We start from the raw sequence: 19,031 nt of genomic DNA, 5'->3' as shown, positions 1-19,031 counted from the left end.
AAATATTTTTTAATGATTTTTCAAATTATAGGCTCCAGGTACATAGAACTTTATTACTCTTCTTTCTTATTAAGGTATCGATTAAAATGAAGCAATACAAAGATGAACTTTTGGCCTCCTGTTTGACCTTTATTCTGTCCCTGCCACATGACATCATTGAACTTGATATTAGAGCCTACGTTCCTGCATTGCAGGTAGATGCGTTGTCTTCAGCAAATCCATTTTCTTCACATAATGTTATGTTTTCCAGAAAACATAGTATTAAGGTCTTGCCACTGCAGTCATGGTTGGTGCTTACCCATAAAACACCTCTGGTTCTGCCACTTAGTAGCTTTGGGGTTTAGGATACTTGGCTTGGCCTCTAAAAGCTTCCCTTATAGGTGGACATGAGGATTAAACCTGTGTATTAAAAGTCTGCAGTATAACACCAACTACATAGACTGGTGGTGCTTGTTTTCCCAAGCATGACCTGGAATGCACCTACTCACCTCTAGCAGTATCTGTCAGTAGAAGCGTTTATTCATTAGAAACCAAAACTAATTGGTGTTTTTTTCTATAAATGTTAAATTCTCTGCATTTCAGTTTTTTACCTTGTTTGTATTAATATATAGATGGCTTTTAAACTGGGCCTGAGCTATACCCCATTGGCAGAAGTAGCCCTGAATGCCCTAGAAGAATGGTCACTTTACATCTGCAAACATGTAATTCAGCCCCATTATACAGACATTTTACCCAGCCTTGATGGATATCTGAAAACTTCAGCCTTATCAGGTAAGGTTTAGAAGAATTGTGATGTGTATCTTAAATAAAATGGTAATGTAATAATTTTAATAGGACTATTTGTATTTTTGTAACTTCTGAAATTTGAACATATCTAAAATATGTTTGATTGATATTTTTGTTATCTTCCCAATAGCCAATATAATTGGGACATAAATAACACTGGAACATATAATTGAGGTATTAAACCTGTTTTTCATTTTACTCACTTACATCCTACCAAGATTTATAAAATCTTCAAGGGCAAGAACTCTATCTCTAGTATCTTGAACTCCTAATAAATCCTAATACACTGCCTTGCAATAAATAAATAAATTGTTAAATGGGAATTAAAACTAAAAATTCAATACTAATTTTACATTTTGTTGAGTTTTACTGGTTTTCCAAATATAATTGATGAATCACTAATGTTAGCCAGTTTTGAAGAATTATCATAGTAGAAATAGGTTTGGGAAAAGATTAAAAAGAATCTTTTAATTTTACCCATTCTCTGTTTTTCCCTGTCTTCTAATTATCTAGAATACACATTTATGAATAGATAAATCCTTTCCTTAAAACAATCACAGTATCTTATTAATTTAAAGGAACAAAGAAAAATACTAATTAGAGTTTAGGAGGACAGATTTACTTGAACCAGAATGAAGATGGACATTGTTATTAGATGGAGCAAAAAGAAAGATTCAGATAGGAGAAAGACACTGAAATATTGCTAAGAATTTAAATATTACTGCCATGAAAAATTAAGTGAATTAAGTGAAAAATTAGGTTAATTTGTAAAACTATGTAAATCTTTGTTTTTTTTTTCAAAGATTTTGTTTATTTATTTGACAGTCAGCGATCACAAGTAGGCAGAGAGGCAGGCAGAGAGAGAGGGGGGAAGCAAGCTCCCCGCTGAGCAGAGAGCCCAAGGACCCTGGGACCATGACTTGAGCCAAAGGCAGAGGCTTTAACCCACTGAGCCACCCAGGCACCCCTATGTAAATCATTTTTTTGTTCAGCTTAAGTTTTGGTTTGGAAACATTGGGTGGAAGTTCTGTGACACATTTTATTCATTGAGTCTGGCTTTTATGACACCCTTAATGCATATTCAGAATTTAAGAAGAGTCACAGTTTTGAGAGATTTTCTGTAAATGCTAGAAATAACAAGTATTATTTAGAGACAAATATATATATAAGCTAATTAATGTTTATAGCTTACTTAGGCTTTTAAAATTAACATTATGTAAGGATTGCTGCTATTTGAGTAAATCACTAAAAAAAACATGAACTTAGTTTATTTTTTGGAAGATTTTATTTATTTATTTGACAGAGAGAGAGAGAGACAGCAAGAGAGGGGATATAAGCATGGGTAGTGAGAGAGGGAGAAGCAGGCCTCCCACCAAGCAGGGATCCTGATGCACGGCTAGATCCTAGGACCCCAGGATCACAACCCAAGCTGAAGGCAGACACCTAACAACTAAGCCACCCAGGTGCCCCTACCTACATGGACTTAATTTTAAAAAAATGATTCTGTCTAGTAACAAATGGTACTTTTTGCTTTTGGGAATTTAGTTCTGTCAGTTAGCTCATTGAAAAAATTTATGTTTCTTTTGGGGTCCTTGGGTGACTCAGTCAGTTAGATGTCTGACCTCAGCTCAGGTCATGATCTCAAGGTCCTAGAATCAAGCTCTGTGTCAGGCTTCCTGCTCAGCAGGGAGTCTGCTTCTGCTTCTTCCTCTCTTGTCTGCCTCTCCCCGGACTCATGCTCTGGCTCTCGAATAAATAAATAAATAAAATCTTTAAGAGAAAAGGTAAAGATTTATGTTTCCTTTAAATTAATAAGGGACGATACTGTGATTCCTTTAAGCAAATGATTTACTCATAATATGTGTATTCTAGATTATTAGAAGATGGGAAAAACAGAGAATGGGTAAAATCAAATAAAAGAAAATCCATAATCTTAAAGACAACTACTCTTTTTTTTTTTTTTTTTAAGATTTTATTTATTTGAAAGAGAGAATAAGAGGGGAGAATGTCAGAGGGAGAAGCAGACTCCATGGAGCTGGGAACCCAATGTGGGACTCAATCCCAGGACTCCAGAATCATGACCTGAGCTGAAGGCAGTTGGTTAACTAACTGAGCCATCCAGGTGGCCCCACAACTACTCTTTTTAGTAATGTTTTATTTGAAATGATCAAAGTTTCAGGATAGGTGCATTAATAGTGAAAGGAACTCCTGTATACTCTTTACACAGATTCCACAAGTAAGATTTTGTTCCTTGTGCTTTATTGTTACATGTACTCTCCTTGTATTACAAGATAACACATGTGTGTGTATTTATACATGACTTTTATTTTTCCTGAACCCCTTATGATCCCGGGAACCATGGATATTTATGCCTAAATGTTGCAATGTGTATTTCTTTCTCTCTTTCTTTTTTTTTTTTTTTTTTTTTTTTTTAGATTTCATTTATTTTAGAGAGACAGGGCTTGAACAGGGGGAGGAGCAGAAAGAGAGGGACAAGCAGACTGTGCGCTGTGTGTGGAGCCTGATGTAGGGCTCAACCCTGTGACCCTGAGATCACGACCCAAGCTGAAACCAAGAGTCAGTCACTTAACCGACTGAGCCACTCAGGTGCCCCACAATATGTATTTCTTAAGAATGAGGACATTATTTTACATAACCTTGGTATCATTATCAAAATCAAGAAAAATAACATGGGTACATTATTCTTTTCTAATCTATAGTCCATATGTAGATTTCTTAGTTGTCCCATTAATTTCTTTTATAGCTGTATTTTTCCTGGTCCAGATTTCAGTCTGGGATCATGTTTCATTTAATAGTCATAGTGCCTTAGCTTCGTTGAATGTGGGTATCTCTTCACCCTTTCTTAGCTCTCATAATGTTGACATTTTTTGAAGATTATAGGCCATGTATTTTCAGTGTAGGCTTGTCTGATGTCTCATAATAGGATTCAGTTGTGCTGTTTTGATGAAACACCCAGAACGGATGCTGTGGACTCCTCACAGCATCATGATAGTAATTGGTGCCATTACCAGTCATGTTCATTTTGACCTTTTGCTTAGTGAGTTTTTGCTTCATATTTTCCTGACTATAAATTGACTGCTTTCACTTGGTGGGAGTTAAACTCTTCCTCTTCTCTTCCTAAAGTGATTCAGTCCTAAGACCTTCAGGTGGTACAGAGGAAGTTAGGTGTTAGCATTGCAGTAGTGCTCCCCAGGAACATGAGGACAGCCCTGAGGGGCAGCCTGGCATGGGTGTTAGAGCTGGAGCAGGGTGGGGGGCACCCACATGTTGGGACAGCCTTATAAGGCATGGGGGTTAAAGCAGGATGGGGAATGTGACATATGGGGGATTGATCAAATAAATAGATTAAGGTTAATGGAAACTGGGTTTCCCTTTGTTAGAGAGGGGAGTTACAAATAGAGAAAACTAAAGTGAACCCTGTGGTATTGGATAGGAAGTGGACGTATCTGTGAGATACATCCAGTGGATGTATCTGTGAGAATGAGTCATTCTCCTTCCTTCCCTCTCTCTCTTTTTCTCTCTTTCTTTGTCTTTTTCTCACATGAACACACATACATACATATATGGTTAAGTAAAGGTAGAAATAGAGATGAAAGTGTGTGTGTGTGTGTAAGTGTGTAAAATACATGCATATACTTCCGATCAGTCCACTTAAAGGACCTGTCTTGGAGTAGTGATACCTTAATAGTAATGAGCAAACCTATTGCCCAGACTGTAGCTTCTAAATGTCACCGTACAATAAAAGAAACTAGTACTCTTTGGAGAGATGATTGGCTCCAGCTTGGGACCAGGAATATACAAGATAGACCTAGAATATTGTATTTTCTGAGACATCGGGAAATTAAGAAAGTGTTCAAAGAATGATGGAGAAAAGTTGCAGGCCAAACTAGGGATAATTTGAGTCAGCAAAAGAAGATAATCACAGGGAAGGATCAAGACAGTAGAAGAATTCTAAGTGTACTTCCTCCCACGGACATACCAAGCTACAATCACATATAGAGCACCTCTCTCTGAGAATGACCTGGGACTAACAAAACAGGTCTTTTATAGCTAAAGGTAAAGAAAAAGTCACATTGAGACAGGAAGGGCAGACATGAAGACTGGCCAAGACACTTATCCCCAGTGCAAAGACCCACAAACAGGAGGGCGGTTCTCCCCGAGGAGCAAAGGGTTCAAGGCCTATATTGGGCACCTCTTTCCTGGGAACATGTACCAGGAAGGTGAACCCCATGATACATGGTTTTCAAAACCACTGAGACAATTCTGGAAGAGTTGAAAGGCTATGGAAAACCAAGACTGCACTCTTAAAGGGCCTATATATAGACTCACTCACTCTGAGACTGAGCACAGAGGAAGCAGTTTGAAAAACACCTAGGCCATATGTGAAGGAGAGTAACTAGCTGATTTTAGAGTGTGTGCTGGAGGGGCAGGGCTATGTAGGAACTTTCTCTGGGAATGGAAGTGTTGATGGATGCCAGCTCTTACAACTCTGTCTTGCTGGCACCATTCACCCTGTCCTGATGTTCCTTTGTGAACCAGCCCTATGCAACCTGCCCACTTTGGAAGGCACCCCTCCAAAATGGCTCCCACCCCACTGTACTGGCAGATGACTTTGGCCCAGACCAGTGCTGCTCAACCCCAAGAGGCTCCAACCCCATCACATCCTGTAGGCAGCCTCAGCCAGGACTGCTTCCCCACCATCAACTCCTGCCTTGCAGGGGCAGCCCCACCACCAGTGTGCCCAGAACAGTCATAGCCAGCCCTCACAGACAGCAGATTGGATGATATAAAAGAATGGATCAGTGTAGACAGGGTGGTAGCAAGACAGGTAGGTGGAAATTACTACAGGGTGGTAAGGACAGGGTGTTGGAAATTACTCAAATGAAACAGGAAAAGAAAAATGAATTTTTTAAAAATAAGAATAAGGGTTCTTTGGGGCAACATCAAGCATACTAACAGGAGTCCAGAAGAAATAGACAATGGGACAGAAATTTTACTTGAGTAAGTAATGGCTGAAAACTTTCCTAACCTTCGGGAGGAAACAGACATCCAGGTCCAAGAAACACAGAGAGATCCAAACAAGCGGAACCCAAAGAAGTCCATAGCAAGCCACATAATTAAAAAGGCAAAAAACAAATAACAATACAATCCTAAAAGCAGCAAGAGAAAAGCAACTAATTATATAGAAAGAAAACCCAGTTTATGAACTGATTATTCAGCTAAAACTTTGCAGGCCAGAAGAGAGGAGCATGATTTTTTTTAAATGATGAAAAGAAAAAAAGAAAGAAAAAACAAAAAACAACTACAATCAAGAATATTCTTCCCAGTGAGGTTATCATCCAGAATTAAAGGAGAAAGAGGTTTCTCAGACAAAAACCGAAGCAGAGTTTATCACTATAAAACAGGCCTTACAAGAAACATTAAAGGGACTTCTTTAAGTTGAAAAGCAAGGGTATTAATTAGTAACAAGAAAATATGTAAAAGTACAAATCTCACTAGTAAAGGTAAATACATAGTGAAAGTAGTGGATTAATCACTTGTAAAGCTAATATGAAGGTTAGAAAACAAAAGTAGTAAAAACAAACATTAGGGGTAGTAAAAATGTGCTACTTTTAGAATTTGTTATATCTTAGTGACCATCTTTTTTTTTTTTTTTTTTTTTAAGATTTTATTTATTTGAGAGGTAGAGACAGAGCATGAGTAGGGGTGGGGGCAGAGGAAAAGGTAGAAGTAGAGTTCCCACTGACCTGGGAACCTGATGTGGGATTCAGTCCAAGGACCCTGAGATGATGGCATGAGTCAGAGGCAGACGCTTAATCGACTGAGCTACCTAGGCTCCCCTAATGATGTCAGTTTAAAGTGGACTGCTGTATACAAAGGATGTTAGGAACCTCATGGTAACCACAATTCAAAAACCTATAATAGGTACACAAATAATAAAGAGAAAGGAACCCAAATGCAACAGTAAAGTCATCATATCACAAGGGAGGAGAATAAGAGGAAGGGATGAGAACTATAACACCAGAGAACAATGAACAAAATGGCAATAAGTACATACCTATCAATAATTACTTTAAGTGTAAATGTACTAATGCTCCAGTCAAAAGACAGAGAGTGAATGAAGTAAAAAAAACAAACTAAATAAGTCCCATCAATGTGCTGCTTGTAATGACTCACTTCAGACCAAAAGACAAAAAGACATACAGACTGAAAGTGAAGGGATGGAAAGATCCTCTATGCAACTGGAAATGAAGAGAAAAGAAAAGCCAGGGTAGTAGTACTTCTGTTGGACAAAATAGACCTTTCTTTTTTTTTTTTAAGATTTTTATTTATTTATTTGACATCTCACAAGTAGGCAGAGAGGCAGGCAGAAAGAGGAGGAAGCAGGCTCCCCCCTGAGCAGAGAGCCCGATGCAGGGCTCAATCCTCAGACCATGACCTGAGCTGAAGGCAGAGGCCTTAACCCACTGAGCCACCAAGGCGCCCCTAAAAGCTTTTCCTTTAAGATCAGCAACGAGATAAGAATGTGAATGTCAGCTTGCATCACTTTAATTCAGTGTGTCCTCGCCATGGTAATCAGACCAAAAAAATAAAAGGCATCTAGACTGGTAAGAAAGAAGTAAAACATGTAAAACTAATGATTTGCAGGGGACATTATACTATATATAGAAAACCCTGAAGACACCACTAAAAAACTTACCTATTGATTCGGAAATTTGCGGGATACAGAATTAATATACAGAAATCTTTTGCACTTCTGTATACTAATAACTGTCAGAGGAATTAGGAAAATTCTATTAACAATTGCATCAAAAAGAATAAAATAACCTAGGAATAACCAAGGAGGTGAAAGACCTGTACTCTGAAACTATAATATTATAATGTTAAAGGAAGAAATTGAAGATGGTACAAATAAATGGAAATATAAATTCTGCTCATGGTTTGGAAGAATTAATATTGTTAAAATGTCTGTACTATTCAAATCAATTTACAGATTCAATGCAGTCTCTATCAAAATACCACTAGCATTTTTCACAGAATAGAACAAATAATCCCAAAATTTGTATGAACCACAGAAGACCCTACATAGCCAAAGACATCTTGAGAAAGAAGTATAAAGCTGGAGATATCACACTCCCAGATTTCAAATGATACTACAAAGCTTAGTAATCAAAAAGTATTTTACTGGCACAAACACATACATAGATCAGTGGAATAGAATGGAGAGCCCAGAAATAAACCCACTTGTGTGGTCGATTAATCTACACTAGGAAGGTAAGAATATGCAATGGGGAAAGGACAGTCTCTTCAACAAATGGTGCTGAGAAAACTAGAGAGTTGCATGTGAAAGAATGAGACCGGAACATAGACAAAAATAATCTCAAAATGGATTAGAGACCTAAAATAAGAGCTGAATTCATAAAATGCCTAAAATGTAGGAAGTAAACTGTTGGACGTTAAGCTGTATTATCTTCTGTCTCCTCAAGCAAGGACAACAAAAGCAAACATAAGCCCAACCCTAAAACAGCAGTTCTGTCTTCTCAAACTAATACTAAGCACTGCTAACATCTTAGATGTTACGCCTGTTAGCATGAGGAAAAGTCAGTAGGTCCTTAAAATTGGCTTTCACTTTTAATGTAACTATTGCTGGTTCCAACTCACATAAGCAAAGATCTGTGGGAGTCCTACTAAGTTCCAATTGTGAAAAGCAGTCCACACACCAAAAAGCTTCAGTTTGTGAGAAAATTACTCTCCTAACTTGAGAACCAAACCACACCCAAAATTCTATTTCTTTTTCTCCCCCCTAATATTTTATTTATTTATTTAGACAGACAGACAGACAACCAGCCAGAGAGGGAATATACAAGCAGGGGGAGTGAGAGAGGGAGAAACATGCTTCCTGCTGAGCAGGGAGCCCCACACGGGGCTCTACCCCAGGACGCTGGGATCATGACCTGAGCGGAAGGCAGATGTTTAACAACTGAACCATCCAGGTGCCCCCCAAAATTGTATTTCTGCAGTATTGCTGCTACTGTAGCTTTAACAGCTCATTGAATGTAAATTATTATAAATTTTTTACCAAGAAAACTTGTAGTGAATAATAGGGAATTGTTTATTGTTTTCCATACTCAGACTTTCTCGGGACTCTCAGAGCTTGCGAGCACATGAAACCATTTTCTGCAGCCACATCCATCCTTCTACAACTCCAGGTGGCAACATACACACATTCATTAACATGATCCCAAGGTCCTGCCGAGTTATATTCTTTTTCTTTTTCTTTTTCTTTCTTTCTTTCTTTCTTTCTTTTTTTTTCTCTTTTTGGGGCTCTGCTATCACAGGGCTTTTTTTAATTAACATATATTATTTGCTTCAGGAATACAGGTCTGTGAATCATCAGCCTTACACAATTCACAGCGCTCACCATAGCACATACCCTCCCCAATGTCCATACCAAAGTCACCCTATCCCTCCCTCACCCATCCAGCAACCCTCAGTTTATTGCCTGATATTGAGAGTCTCTTATGGTTTGTGTCCCTCCCTGGTCCCATCTTGTTTCATTTATTTTCCTTCCCTACCGCCTGAAATCCCCTGCTCTGCCTCTCAAATTCCCATAATCAGAAAGATCATATGATGGTTATCTTTTCTGATTGACTAATTTCACTTATCCTAATACCCTCCAGTTCCATCCATGTGGTCGTAAATGGTAGGTATTCAGTCTTTCTGATGACTGAGTAATATTTCATTTATGTATGAACCATATCTTTATCCATTTATCCATTGAAGGACATCTTGATTCCTTCCACACTTTGGCTATTATGGAAATCACTGCTGTGAGCATTGGGGTGCAGGTACCCTTTCTTTTCACTGCATAAGTATCTTTGGGGGTAATTACCCAGTAGTGCAATTGCTGGGTCATAGGATAGCTCTATTTTTAACCTCAAGAACTTCCATACTGTTTTCCAGAGTGGTTGTACCAGCTTGCAGTCCCACCAACAGTGTAAGAGGGTTCTGCTTTCTCCACATCCTCACCTACATTTGTTGTTCCCTGTCTTAATTTGTCATTCTAACTGGTCTAAGGTGGTGTCTCATTATGGTTTTGATTTGTATTTCCCTGATGCTGAGTGATGGGGAGCATTTTTTCATGTGTCTGTTGGCCATTAGTATGTCTTCTTTAGAGAAGTGTCTGTTCATGTCTTCTGCCCATTTCTTGATTATGTGGGGGTTTTTTGGTGTTGGGTTTTACAAGTTCTTTATAGACCTTGATTACCATCCCTTTATCTATTATGTAATTTGCAAATATCTTCTTCCATTTCGTAGGTTGCCTTTTCATTTTGTTGACTGTTTCCTTTGCCATGGAGAAGTTCTTTATCCTAATCAAGTCCAGATAGTTTATTTTTGCTTTTGTTTCCCTTGGCTTTAGAGACATGTCTTGCAAGAAGTTTCTGTGGTGAGGTCAAAGAGGTTACTGCCTTTGTTCTCCTCTAGGATTTTGGTAGATTTCTGTCTCACATTTAGGTCTTTCAGCCATTTTGGGTTTATTTTTGTGTATGGTGTAAGAGAATGGTCCGGTTTCATTCTTCTGCGTGTGACTGTCCAATTTTCCCAGCAGCATTTACTGAAGAGACTTTCCTTTGTATATTCTTTCCTGCTTTGTTGAAGACTAGTGGACCATAGAGTTGAGGGACCATTTCTGGGTTCTCTGTTCTGTTCCGTTGAACTGTGTGCCTGTTTTTGTGCCAGTACCATGCTGTTTTGATGATCTCAGCTTTGTAATTTAGCTGGAAGGCAGTCATTGTTATGGCCCCCAGCTTTGGTTTTCTTTTTCAAGAATCCCCTGGTGATTCGAGATATTTTCTAGTTGCATACAAATTTTAGGATTATATGTTCCAGCTCTGTGAAAATGTTCTTGGTATTTTGACAGGGGTTGCATTGAGCGTGTAGATTGCCCTGGTGGCAGACATTGAACAGTGTTTATTCTTCCAGTCCATGATCATGGAATGTTTTTCCGTCTCTTTGTGTCTTCCTCAATTTCTTTCATAGGTGTTCTGTAGTTTCTAAAGTACAGATTCTTTACCTTTTTGGTTAGGTTTATTCCTAGGTATCTTACGGTTTTTGATGCTGTTGTAAATTGAATTGATTCCTTAATTTCTCTTTCTTCAGTCAGGTTGTTAGTATATAGAAATGCAACTGATTTCTGTGCATTGATTTTTGTATCCTGCCATGTTGCTGGATTGCTGTATGAGTTCAAGCAATTTTGGAGTGAAATCTTTTGGTTTTTCCACATAAAGTTTCATGTCGCTAGTGAAGAGAGAGACACTGACTTCTTTGCCAATTTGGATGCCTTTTATTTCTTGTTGTTGGATTGCTGAGGTTAGGACTTCTAGTACTATGTTGAATAGCAGTGTTGAGAGTAGACATCCCTGCCATGTTCTGACCTTAAAGGAAAAGCTCTGAGTTTTTCCCCATTGAGAGTGATATTTACTCTGGACTTTGCATGGATGGCTTTTATGATATGGAGGTGTGTTCCTTTATCCGTATACTTCGAAGAGTTTTAATCAGGGAAGAATGCTCTATTTTGCTGAATGCTTTCTCTGCATCTTTTGAAGATTATATGGTCCTTGTCTTTTCTTTTATTAATGTGTTCTGTCATGTTGATTGATTTGTAAATGTTGAACCACTCTTGCATCCCAGGAATAAATCCCAGCTGGTCGTGATGAATAATCTTTTCAAGGTACCATTGGTACCTGTTGGCTAGGATCTTGGTGAGTATTTTGGCATCCATGTTCATCAGAGATATTGGTCTGTAATTCTCCTTTTTGATGAGGTCTTTGGTGCACGCTTTGGCAGCACATATACTAAAATTTGATGGGGTTTTTGTCTGGTTTTGGGATCAGGGTAATGCTGGAATCACAGAATGAGTTTGGAAGTTTCCTTCCATTACTTTTTTTGAAACAGCTTCAGAAGAGTACTTACTAGGTGGTCTTTAAATGTTTGAGAAAATTCCCCTGGGAAGCATCTGGCACTGGACTTTGGTTTGTTGGGAGGTTTTTGATTACTGTTTCAATTTCCTTACTGGCATTGGTCTGTTCAGATTGTCTATTTCTTCCTGTTCCAGTCTTAGTAGTTTGTAAGTTTCCAGGAATGGATTCATTTTTTCCAGATTGCTGAATTGGTTTGCATATAGTTGCTGGTAATTTCTAACAGTTGCCTATGTTTCCTTGGTATTAGTTGACCTCTCCCCTTTCATTCATGATTTTATTAATTTGGTTCCTTTCTTTTGGGTAGTCTGGCCAGAGGTTTATTAATCTTATTAATTCTTTCAAAGAACCAGCTTCTACATTCATTGATCAGTTTTACTATTCTTATGGTTTCTGTTTCATTGATTTCTGCTCTAATATTTATTATTTTTCTTTCCCTGCTTGGTGTAGGCTTTAATTGCTGTTCTTTCTCCAGGTCCTTTAAGTATAGGGTTAGCTTGTGTTTGGGAGATTTTTATAATTTTTGAAAGAAGCTTGGATGACCATGTATTTCTGTCTTAGGACCATCTTTGCTGTATCCCATATGTTTTAAACCAGTGTGTTTTCATTATTATTAGTTTCAGTGAATTATCTGAGTTCTTGTTTAATTTCCTGGTTTACCCATTCATTCTTTCAGCAGGGTGCTCTTTAACCTCCAAGTGTTTTGAGTTCCTTCTAAATTTCTTCTTGTGATTGATGTCCAGTTTCAAAGTATTGTGGTCTGAAAATATGTGTGGAATAATCTCAGTCTTTTGGTATTGGTTTAGTCCTGATTTGTGACCCAGTATGTGATCTATTCTGGAGAAAGTTCCATGGGCACTGAAGAAGAAGAGCATTCTGTTGATTTAGGATGGAATGTTCTATATGAATCTGAGAAGTCCATCTGGTCCAAAGTGTCATTCAAAGCCCTTGTTTCTTCGTTGTTCTTCTGTATAGATGATCTGTCCATTGAGTGAGTGGGGTATTGAAGTCCGCTATTCTTACTGTATTATTATCAGTGTGTATGTTTATTTTGGTTATTAATTGGTTTATATAATTCGCTGCTCCCACACTGGGGGCATAGGTATTTATAATTGTTAGATCTTCTTGTTGGATAGGCCCTTTAAGTATGATTTAGTGTCCCTCTATATCTATATTTTTGGTTAAAAATCTAGTTTATTTAATACAAGGATTGCTATACCAGCTGTCTTTTGAAGTCCAGTAGTATGGCAAATGTTTCTCCAACCCCTCACTTTCAGTCTGGAGGTGACTTTAGGTCCCTTGTAGACAGCATATGGATGGTTCTTACTTTTTTATACAATCTGATACCCTGTGTCTTTTGTTTGGAGCATTTAGCCCATTTACATTCAGAATAACTATTGAAAGATATGAATTTAGTGACCTTGTATTGCCTGCCTATTACAGAAAAAGTCCCTGTTTCTGTAGACTGTCTCTGTTACTTTCTGGTCTGTGTTACTCTTGGGCTCTCTCTTTGCTTACAGAATCCCCCTTAATAGTTCTTGTAGGCCTGCCTTGGTGGTCACACGTTCTCTCAGTTTCTGTCTGTCCTGGAAACTCTCTATCTCTCAGTTCTGAATGACAGCCTTGCTGGATAAAGTATTCTTGCCTGCATGTTCTTCTCTGAATATATTTAGTACTCTGAATTTAGTACTCTGAATATATCTTTCCAGCCCCTTCTGACTTGCCAGGTTTCTGTGGATAAGTCTGATGTCACTCTAATGTTCCTCCCTCTAAACATAAGGAACCTCCTCTTCCTAGCTGTTCTCAGGGTAGCTTTTTTTTCCTCTGTGATTTGGAAGCTTAACTATTATATTTCGGGGTGTTGATCTGTTTTTATTGATTTGGGGAGTGGTCCTCTCTGCTTCTTATACGTGAATGCTTGTTTCTTTTCCAGTTTTGGGACGTTCTCAGCCATGACTTGCTCAAATGTTCCTTCTAGCCCTCTCTTTCTCAGTGCCCTCTTGGTACCAATAATTCTGACATTGGTTTGTTTCAAGGCATCATTAAATTCTCAAAGGCCTTCTTTATGGGCTATTAATTGTCTTTCTCTCTTTTCCTCACCTTTCTTCCTTTGCATCAATCTGTGCTCTAGATCACTTATTCTCTCCTCTGATTCATTGACCCTAGCAATTAGAGCATCCAACTTAGACTCCATCTCATTCATAGCATTTTTAAGTTCAGCCTAATTAGATCTCATTTCCACCCTTAGAGATTCTGTATTGTTATTTATGGTTTTTTTTCAATCCTAGCTGTTAACTTTATTATTGCTATACTGAATTCCATCTCTGACATCTTACTTCTATTCATATTGATTAGCTCTGTGGCAGAGAGCAGTCTCTGGTTCTTTCCTTGTTGTGAATTCCTCCTTCTAGTCATTCTGTCCAGGATGAGTGAGTAAATGAATAGAGTCCAAAATATCAACCATGACCCAAGCAAAATGCACCCTAAGAAAAAAATCCAAAATTGTATGCCACGGCAGAAAAGAGAACAAAACCAAAATGAATCTAAATGATAAAAAAGGGTGGGGAAGGGCACCTGCATGGCTCAGATGGTTAAGCATCTGCCCTTGACTCAGGTCATGATCCCAGAGTCCTGGGATCCAGTCCCTCAGTTAGGAGCCTGAGTCTCCTTCTGCTTCGTTCTCTCTCTCTCTCTGTCTCTCATGAATAAATAAATAAAATTTCAAAATTTAAAAAAAAAATGGGGAAGAGAAACTCTAATCTCACAGGGTGGACAAAGCAGGTGCTTCACTTGTTCCTAATTGAAATTTGGTCTGTGGTTTCAAAGGCACTACATACATCCCAAAATTGCAAAGAAAGCAAAACTATATATATATACACATATAGATATATGTGTGTATACACACACACACACACACGTAAAATTGAATAGAGTAAAAGAAGGACTAGAATGAAGCATATATATATGTAGATGTGGCAAAATAAAAGTTAAAAAGTAACTTAAAAGTCTAAGTTAGCAAAATAAGAATTTAGTTGAAATAGCAAAATGCTTAAAAAAAAAAAAAAAAAGAAAGAAAATTTTGACTGAAGGACAAACAAGTCGTGAAGAAACACCTGGAGCTCAATTTACTATTTTCTACTGGCACTAGAGTTTTACAGTCTTGTGGGATCCATAAGCTTGTCATTTACCTGTACTTCCAGTCTGTCTTCTTGGGGGAGGAGCCTGCTGCGCTCATTCTCAGGTTTCTTTGCCTGGCAGTGTTGGCCCATCCGTTATCAGGAGGATGGGCTCAATGTAAGCTGGTTGTCTTTGTGGCTTCTGTTCCCTGGCAGTTTTCCATGCCTCTTGAGAGGGCCAGAACAAAAATGGCCATACCTGGATCTCCAGCCCAGAGTCGCAAGATCGCAGTCCTCCCTCTTCAATAAACCCCCTAGGTCAAATCATTTCCACTTAAGTGGGCATCAAAGTCTGTAGACTCCCATAGTTCACCCCCACTGCAACTCTCCCAGGGAGCGTTCCAAGGACCTGAGAGCCTCTGGGCTTTGTTTCTTTGCAACTGTGAGTGGTTGTGGGCTCGTGCGTACGCCCTGCTCTGCTGCTCTCAAGTCACTGTTGGGTGCCGCCTTATTGTCCTATCCAGGGCCACTGTTACCCTCCGAGCTATTGCCTAGTCATGGGCGCAGTCGTTTCATCGCTCTCAGGAATCATAAATGGCCTGCATTTTTTTTAGTCCTTTTCAGGTTCTCAGTCAAAGAGTTATCTCCCTGCTGGCCCTGCTTGCATTTTATGGCAACCAGAGATGAGAGTCTCTCCTGGGCTTGCTGACCATAACCAATTTCCCAGCTCAACTTCTTGGACTATCGGTTAAGGCATGCTGGTTCTTTCGGTGTCTTCTGGGATCCTGAGACTACAGTGACCCACCCAGAATTCTGTCCTTTTCATTCCCTGAGCCCCTTTTAGAAAGGGATGTCTCTCACTGGAGCAGATTTCTAAGGGTTCCAGTTTTGCACCCCAGTGTTGTATCATTTTCTAGTAGTCAGCTTATAGAGTCTCCCTCCCCCCTTCTGTTTATCTTCCAATATTTCCCTGCGGAATCCCTGCGGATTCACAACTCCGCACCTTAACCTTGCAAAAAGCAGTTGTTTTTCTGCTTGTAGAGTTCCAGATACATATATTTCCTTATATCTTAGGCTGAATTCGTGGGTGTTCAGAATGGGTTGATATATATCCAGCTAAATTTGGGGGACCAGATGAAATAAGGTCCTCTACTCTCCCGCCATCTTAAGAATACCCATTTTAAATTTAAACCAAAATTATTAAACTTGTCTCATTTATCAAAGTTGTGCCTTAATCATGTAATGTCATTAACTAAATATTTCTGAATTAGTTTTCCTAGGTTTTTTTCTTTTTTTAAGTATGGACATTTAAAACATTATGGTGAATGCTGAAAACATTATGGTGAATGCTGAAAATATTTACAGGAACATTCATTTTACATTTTACCTGTATAAGGCACAACAGGGCTCTTTGAAGAGACTTTATAATCTAATCTATTAATACCTTCCAAATACAGGAGAATATTATGCATTAGGGAGAAGTAAAGGCCTTTGTCAGTTCAGGCATATATTTACACCAGCAGATACAGAGCATATTGCTTCAGTTCTGCAATTTGAATCATAGCTCAAGAGGCACAAGAGTGAGACAAAACACTGACCAGTTCAGATATCAAAGAGCTGTTTTTCCCAGGGTATGAAATTCTAAACTAATTTGAGCTCAAAGAAAAAAAAGGAAAAAAAATTGAAACAAAGAAAAATCCAGATCCTCTCTTCATCTCTATCCCATCAGTGAGTAGATCTCTAATATCTATACACAAAAGGTCAAGTGGTAAGTGGACAAATTCTTAGTTATGTTATTGGGCATAAGCAAACTGAAAGCACAGCATTAGAGAGAGGAGAATGAGACAAACAGAAAGCAGGAGTAAGCTTCTATTATCATTTGGGATTCATTCTTGGAGCCAAGAAGAGACATGCTGGGATTAAACCATCCACGAGGTGTCTTCCAGCAAAGCAGCTTTACCTGGCTGTCATCCAATCTGCTGGGCATCTCCAGAACTAATGAAAAATATCTTTATAGCTTTAAAATTGTAACTCTGCACTGATATAATGTACACATGTGTCCAAGATTTTATTTAACTCAATAGTAATAAAGGAACTAGTAAAATGTTAAACTGGCTTCTATAACCTGAATCTAAATAATGAGAAAACATTAGATAAATCCAAATAGAGGTACAATATACAACATTCCTGGCATATAATTTTTTAAGTGTTCAAATCATGAAATTCAAGGGAAGACCGAAGAACTCTTTCAGTTTAAAGGATACTAATAAGACAGGGCAACTAAATATGACATGTGGCTCTGAACTAAAGACATTATTAGGATCAATGCCGGAACATGGGTGGAGCTGAGGATTGTGGGTTACGTCCCAAGACAAGTATTCAGATTTAGATAGTTGGGGCGTGGCTGTCACGCAGGAGAATGTCATTACAGGACTAAAATATTGAGGGGTGATGGGATATCAGGTTGGTTATTTACTCTTAAGTGGTTCAGGAAAGAAATTTTTTACCGTACTTTAAAATTTTTTTAAGTTTATTATTGCTCCTCATTGGCCCTTATTGAATTTCCACCATAATAGTTTTATTGTCCCCTGATTATCCTTCCTAGTATTCGTTAATGCTATGATGGTGGCAAAATAGTGATTTTTCAACTCTATCATTCCTGTATACTAATTGGCATGCTACTGTAAGAAGTAACTTTTCTCACCTATTTTTATTAGTAGGGACTTGTGGATTCTTATTTTTCCAGTGAATCTAATCTTTTATTATTATTATTAATTTTGAAGCTCAGATTGTTCCAGATTTGGCTTCCATACAAAGAATGGGGGCTGGCTGCTTTTGTTTAAGCAGCTCCTTACTTCTAGAACCACAAAATGATTCAGGCTCCTCATATAAATACAGGTCTGCCCAATCTCTGGAGTTAGTCACTTCTCCAAGGAACCATGTTTCTTTTAGTAGACAAAGATATTTAAACCAGGACAACCACTATAATTTTTTTCTGTTGTAGAAACAATATTTTAACCATAATTAAAATTAGGATTTTAATGCATCTATTTAGCAGTATTCTGTATTCTCCATAGTATTCATCAAAAAAATGAGTGAATGCTGTTTACAACTAATTTTGTTTACTATTGATAGATGAGACCAAGAACAACTGGGAAGTATCAGCACTTTCTCGGGCTGCCCAGAAAGGATTTAATAAAGTTATAATAAAGCATCTGAAAAAGACAAAGAACATTTCATCAGTAAGAAATCCCTTGTATTTTCATTACCTTAATGCAGAGAATAGATTCTAATTCTTATGAAAAGTAAAAATGTTCATTTAAAATGCTAATTCTTATATGTAAATTATAGTATAGAAATAATTTCAGTATATTTTTAGCCATAAGAATAAGAAATACTCATTCATTGGTTTATTGTCTTGATCTTGTTTTCATATTTTCTTCACCTTCAGATGTGGTAATAAAAAGTAATGTGGATAATAAAAAGTAATATGCTTGATATTATGGATATATAAGAGTGATTCATTTACATATTAGATCTTAAATATATCATTTTATCCAGTTTAATTCATGTCAGCTTTTGTGGTTTTTTTGTGATGATTTCTTGAGATCAGGTTTTTTTGAGATGTGGCATATAATAGGAAAAAAAGAATAAAGAGAGAAAACAGTATAGAGAAAATAAGTATTTTAGGTATGAAATGAAAATGAAAATTTGAAAAACTTTTAATGTCTTGACTGATAATGCAAGCTCTAGGGTAAATTCTTTCCACTGCATAATCTTTGATAGCTTTTGATTGAGAGACTGCATGGAACTGGGAATAGCTGTATAAAATATTTAAATTATTTTAACACATATAAATAAGGCAAGATAAAATTACGTGAGCATATCTCAAGTTTTGCAAATTAAATTTCTTTACAGATACACAATCCCTTATTCTGTAGGAGAGTGGTTCTTGAAGTGAGGACCTCAGTGGGTTCCAGGGTACAAGGCCAAAACTATTTTTACTCAGTGACATTTGCACTGTGGTGTAATGGATAGGTAACACTGTCGGTTCCTTAGCACTTCATTAAATCTTGACCCTTGAACTCATGCCTTTTTAATGTTCTGTGATGAAACAGGAAGTATGCAT

General features: G+C 37.8%; 1 protein-coding gene across 1 annotated transcript in view; it reads left to right on the top strand.

Moving 5' to 3' along the window:
- Positions 1 to 19,031, top strand: part of PRKDC (protein kinase, DNA-activated, catalytic subunit) — a 242,091-nt gene that overhangs the window by 27,599 nt on the left and 195,461 nt on the right. The window contains exons 20-22 of the mRNA XM_059394562.1: positions 75 to 194; positions 612 to 771; positions 18,038 to 18,144. Coding sequence (XP_059250545.1) covers positions 75 to 194; positions 612 to 771; positions 18,038 to 18,144 — 387 coding nt within the window. The remainder of the gene's footprint in view (positions 1 to 74; positions 195 to 611; positions 772 to 18,037; positions 18,145 to 19,031) is intronic.

This window comes from Mustela nigripes, chromosome 3, assembly GCF_022355385.1.
Source record: "Mustela nigripes isolate SB6536 chromosome 3, MUSNIG.SB6536, whole genome shotgun sequence".
NCBI classification, from domain to species: Eukaryota; Metazoa; Chordata; class Mammalia; order Carnivora; family Mustelidae; genus Mustela; species Mustela nigripes.
The sequence above is the reverse complement of the archived record's forward strand: the minus strand, read 5'-3'. Positions and strand labels throughout refer to the sequence as shown.